The sequence below is a fragment of the Galeopterus variegatus genome, unplaced genomic scaffold (assembly GCF_000696425.1).
Source record: "Galeopterus variegatus unplaced genomic scaffold, G_variegatus-3.0.2 Scaffold889, whole genome shotgun sequence".
NCBI classification, from domain to species: domain Eukaryota; kingdom Metazoa; phylum Chordata; class Mammalia; order Dermoptera; family Cynocephalidae; genus Galeopterus; species Galeopterus variegatus.
Window position 1 is genome coordinate 209,898 of NW_007727000.1, and position 2,288 is coordinate 212,185.

The following is a 2,288-nucleotide window of genomic DNA, read 5'->3' on the forward strand; positions in this document are numbered from 1 at the left end:
AGGACCGCGCCCGGGCGGGGCTCCAGGGCCCAGGGCCCCCCCACCCAGGCTCAGAGCCTGTCTGGACAGCAGCGCCCACTTGCTTCCAATACACCAAAGGCGAAGATGCTTGAGAGCGCAAAATACTTTATTCAACAATTTGCAGTGTAACAATTTGCAGTTAGGAAAAATAGCAGCTCCCGCCTCTAGGAAGCTTCTTGAATCAAAAGTCGTTGGCAGTCGACACTGAGAAGGGTGAGCAGGCTGGAGGGAGCCGGGGGTCTCGGGCCCAGGAATCACGCTGAGCTGACAAAGGACACAGAGCACCCCGTCCACAGGAACAGGCCTTTCTCAAAGTGACAAGAACAAATGGTCCAGCCATGCACATCTGTGAAACTTTCTGGGGTTTTTCCTACGTGATCGTGTGAACAAGAAACCCAGGGAGGACCTGTGCTAATTCTACAATTTCTACACTTAAATTTAAAACACCAAACAGCTTACATTCCTCCAGCAGAACTTACCGAAATTATTACCTACTGATTTTATAAATATTTAAATCTTTTTTCTTCAGTTTCTTTAGACTTAGCAAGAATATGAACAGTCGTAAGAACAGGTGATGGAGCCTTGAAGCTTTGGGTCAGGAGAGGCCTTCCTTTGCGGTTGGGTGTGGCTGAGTCAGCATATTAGCTACTGAAGATCGTGGAGGAAAAATTCAGGGGCAGAAATACTAAGTTCCAGAGCTGCTGTCCAGAAATTATTTGAAGCCACCCTCTTCAAGATGTTTCCACTGCTCACACGACGTCACATGGGTGAAAGGAAGCCCATCATCAGCACGTCACACTGTGAAAACAGCTCATGAAAAAGTGCGGCACTGGGCACGAGGCTGGCCAGACTACTCACCGCAAAATAAAACCCAAATCAAATTTATTACAGCCACAGTCTCCACACTGCTTGATTAATCTGGACAAGTCACCACAATATTAGCTCTGAGGCTCCTTCCTAGGCACTGAGCCATACCTCGAGATGGGCAGTACCTGTCACTCGGTGCAGGAAAATCAGGCTAGAAAGTGAGGCTAGAAATGTCTTTGCTACAGGAGAGGACTGCGCTTCAACAATGAGGGCCTCTCTCAAAACCATGTGAACTATTGCCCCGTAATCCCTGTTCTTGTAAGACTGAGATGGAACCTCCTTCAATCCCCCACCCAGGCTCAACAGGGCAAGGGCACGGCTGCCCCTGGCTGCAGAGCCAGTGTTGAGGCCTCTCAGCTCAAACATCCACTCTTTTCTCTCAACATCTTAAAGGAGCGACAGGATTAATTAGGCAATAGTTCACAGTTGGGTTTTGAGAGAAGCCCTAGTTACTGACAAGCATTGCCCTCCCGTAGCAGACATTTTCAGCTTCATTTAATGGAATATTCTTTGATGACTGAGAGTATTACATCCTTCAGTCATCTTCAATGACTAAGAAAGTAGCATCATCCTTCTAGGTGGAAGATTTTGAGTCAAAGATTCACTCTTTCCATCCAGCATCTGAAAGGAACTGTGGAATTACTTTTCACAATAATTCATGAGGGTAGGTGTTAGGGAGGGAGTGGCAGAGTGTGCATGGCTCTGAGTTCCTGCTGTGTCCCTGTGCGGACAGGACAGAGATCATGGGCAGTCAATCTGGGTTCTTGGTGGAAAGCAGTAATTTCAAGAGTCCAAATGTGAATCCAAAATAGAGATGATTCTAATTCAATGCTGGGTACTTCCTCTGGCCAATCCTCCCTGGCCTCGAGCTCCCCGAAGTGGTGGAGGCCTGAAATGAAATGAATAGCATTTACCTCGGTGTGGCCACTCCAGGGCGGGCAGGACGCTGTCTATGCACAGACCACTGACATTAGCAAACAGGCATGTTTTGTTTTTGTTTCTAAAAGTCTATGAAGATTGACAGGTCACACCAAATCCTGGGCTCCCTTGAAAAATAAAGAATGTTTTTTTGTTTTGGTGGCTGGCCAGTATGGAGATTTGAACCCTTGACCTTGGGGGTGTAACACCACACTCTAACCACCTGAGCTAACTGGCCAGCTGCCACCCAACCCCCCCGTTTTTAGGCTGCTCAAGTCCAACAGTGAGCATGGGTGGAGCGGAGCAAGTTCCCTCTGTGACTGACTGGACAGAGCCTCCACCTTCGGACCAGCCTCAGAGGACAGAATCTTTAGCCATCAGTGTTTACTACCACGTGGCCAGGAGGGGCTGCGGCTTTGTCAGAGGCCAGCTCTGGGCTGAGGTGTCCAGTGAGTCTGGGGGGGGGGGGGGGGGGGGGGGGG

General features: G+C 49.2%; 1 protein-coding gene across 1 annotated transcript in view; it reads right to left on the bottom strand.

The window, feature by feature from the left end:
* Positions 1–106: 106 nt before the first annotated feature.
* The window catches only part of SEC16A (SEC16 homolog A (S. cerevisiae)), a 33,734-nt gene continuing 31,552 nt past the window's right edge, over positions 107–2,288 (bottom strand). The window contains exon 31 of the mRNA XM_008573194.1: positions 107–1,777. Within this exon, the coding sequence (XP_008571416.1) occupies positions 1,709–1,777 (69 nt within the window). The 3' untranslated portion in view covers positions 107–1,708. The remainder of the gene's footprint in view (positions 1,778–2,288) is intronic.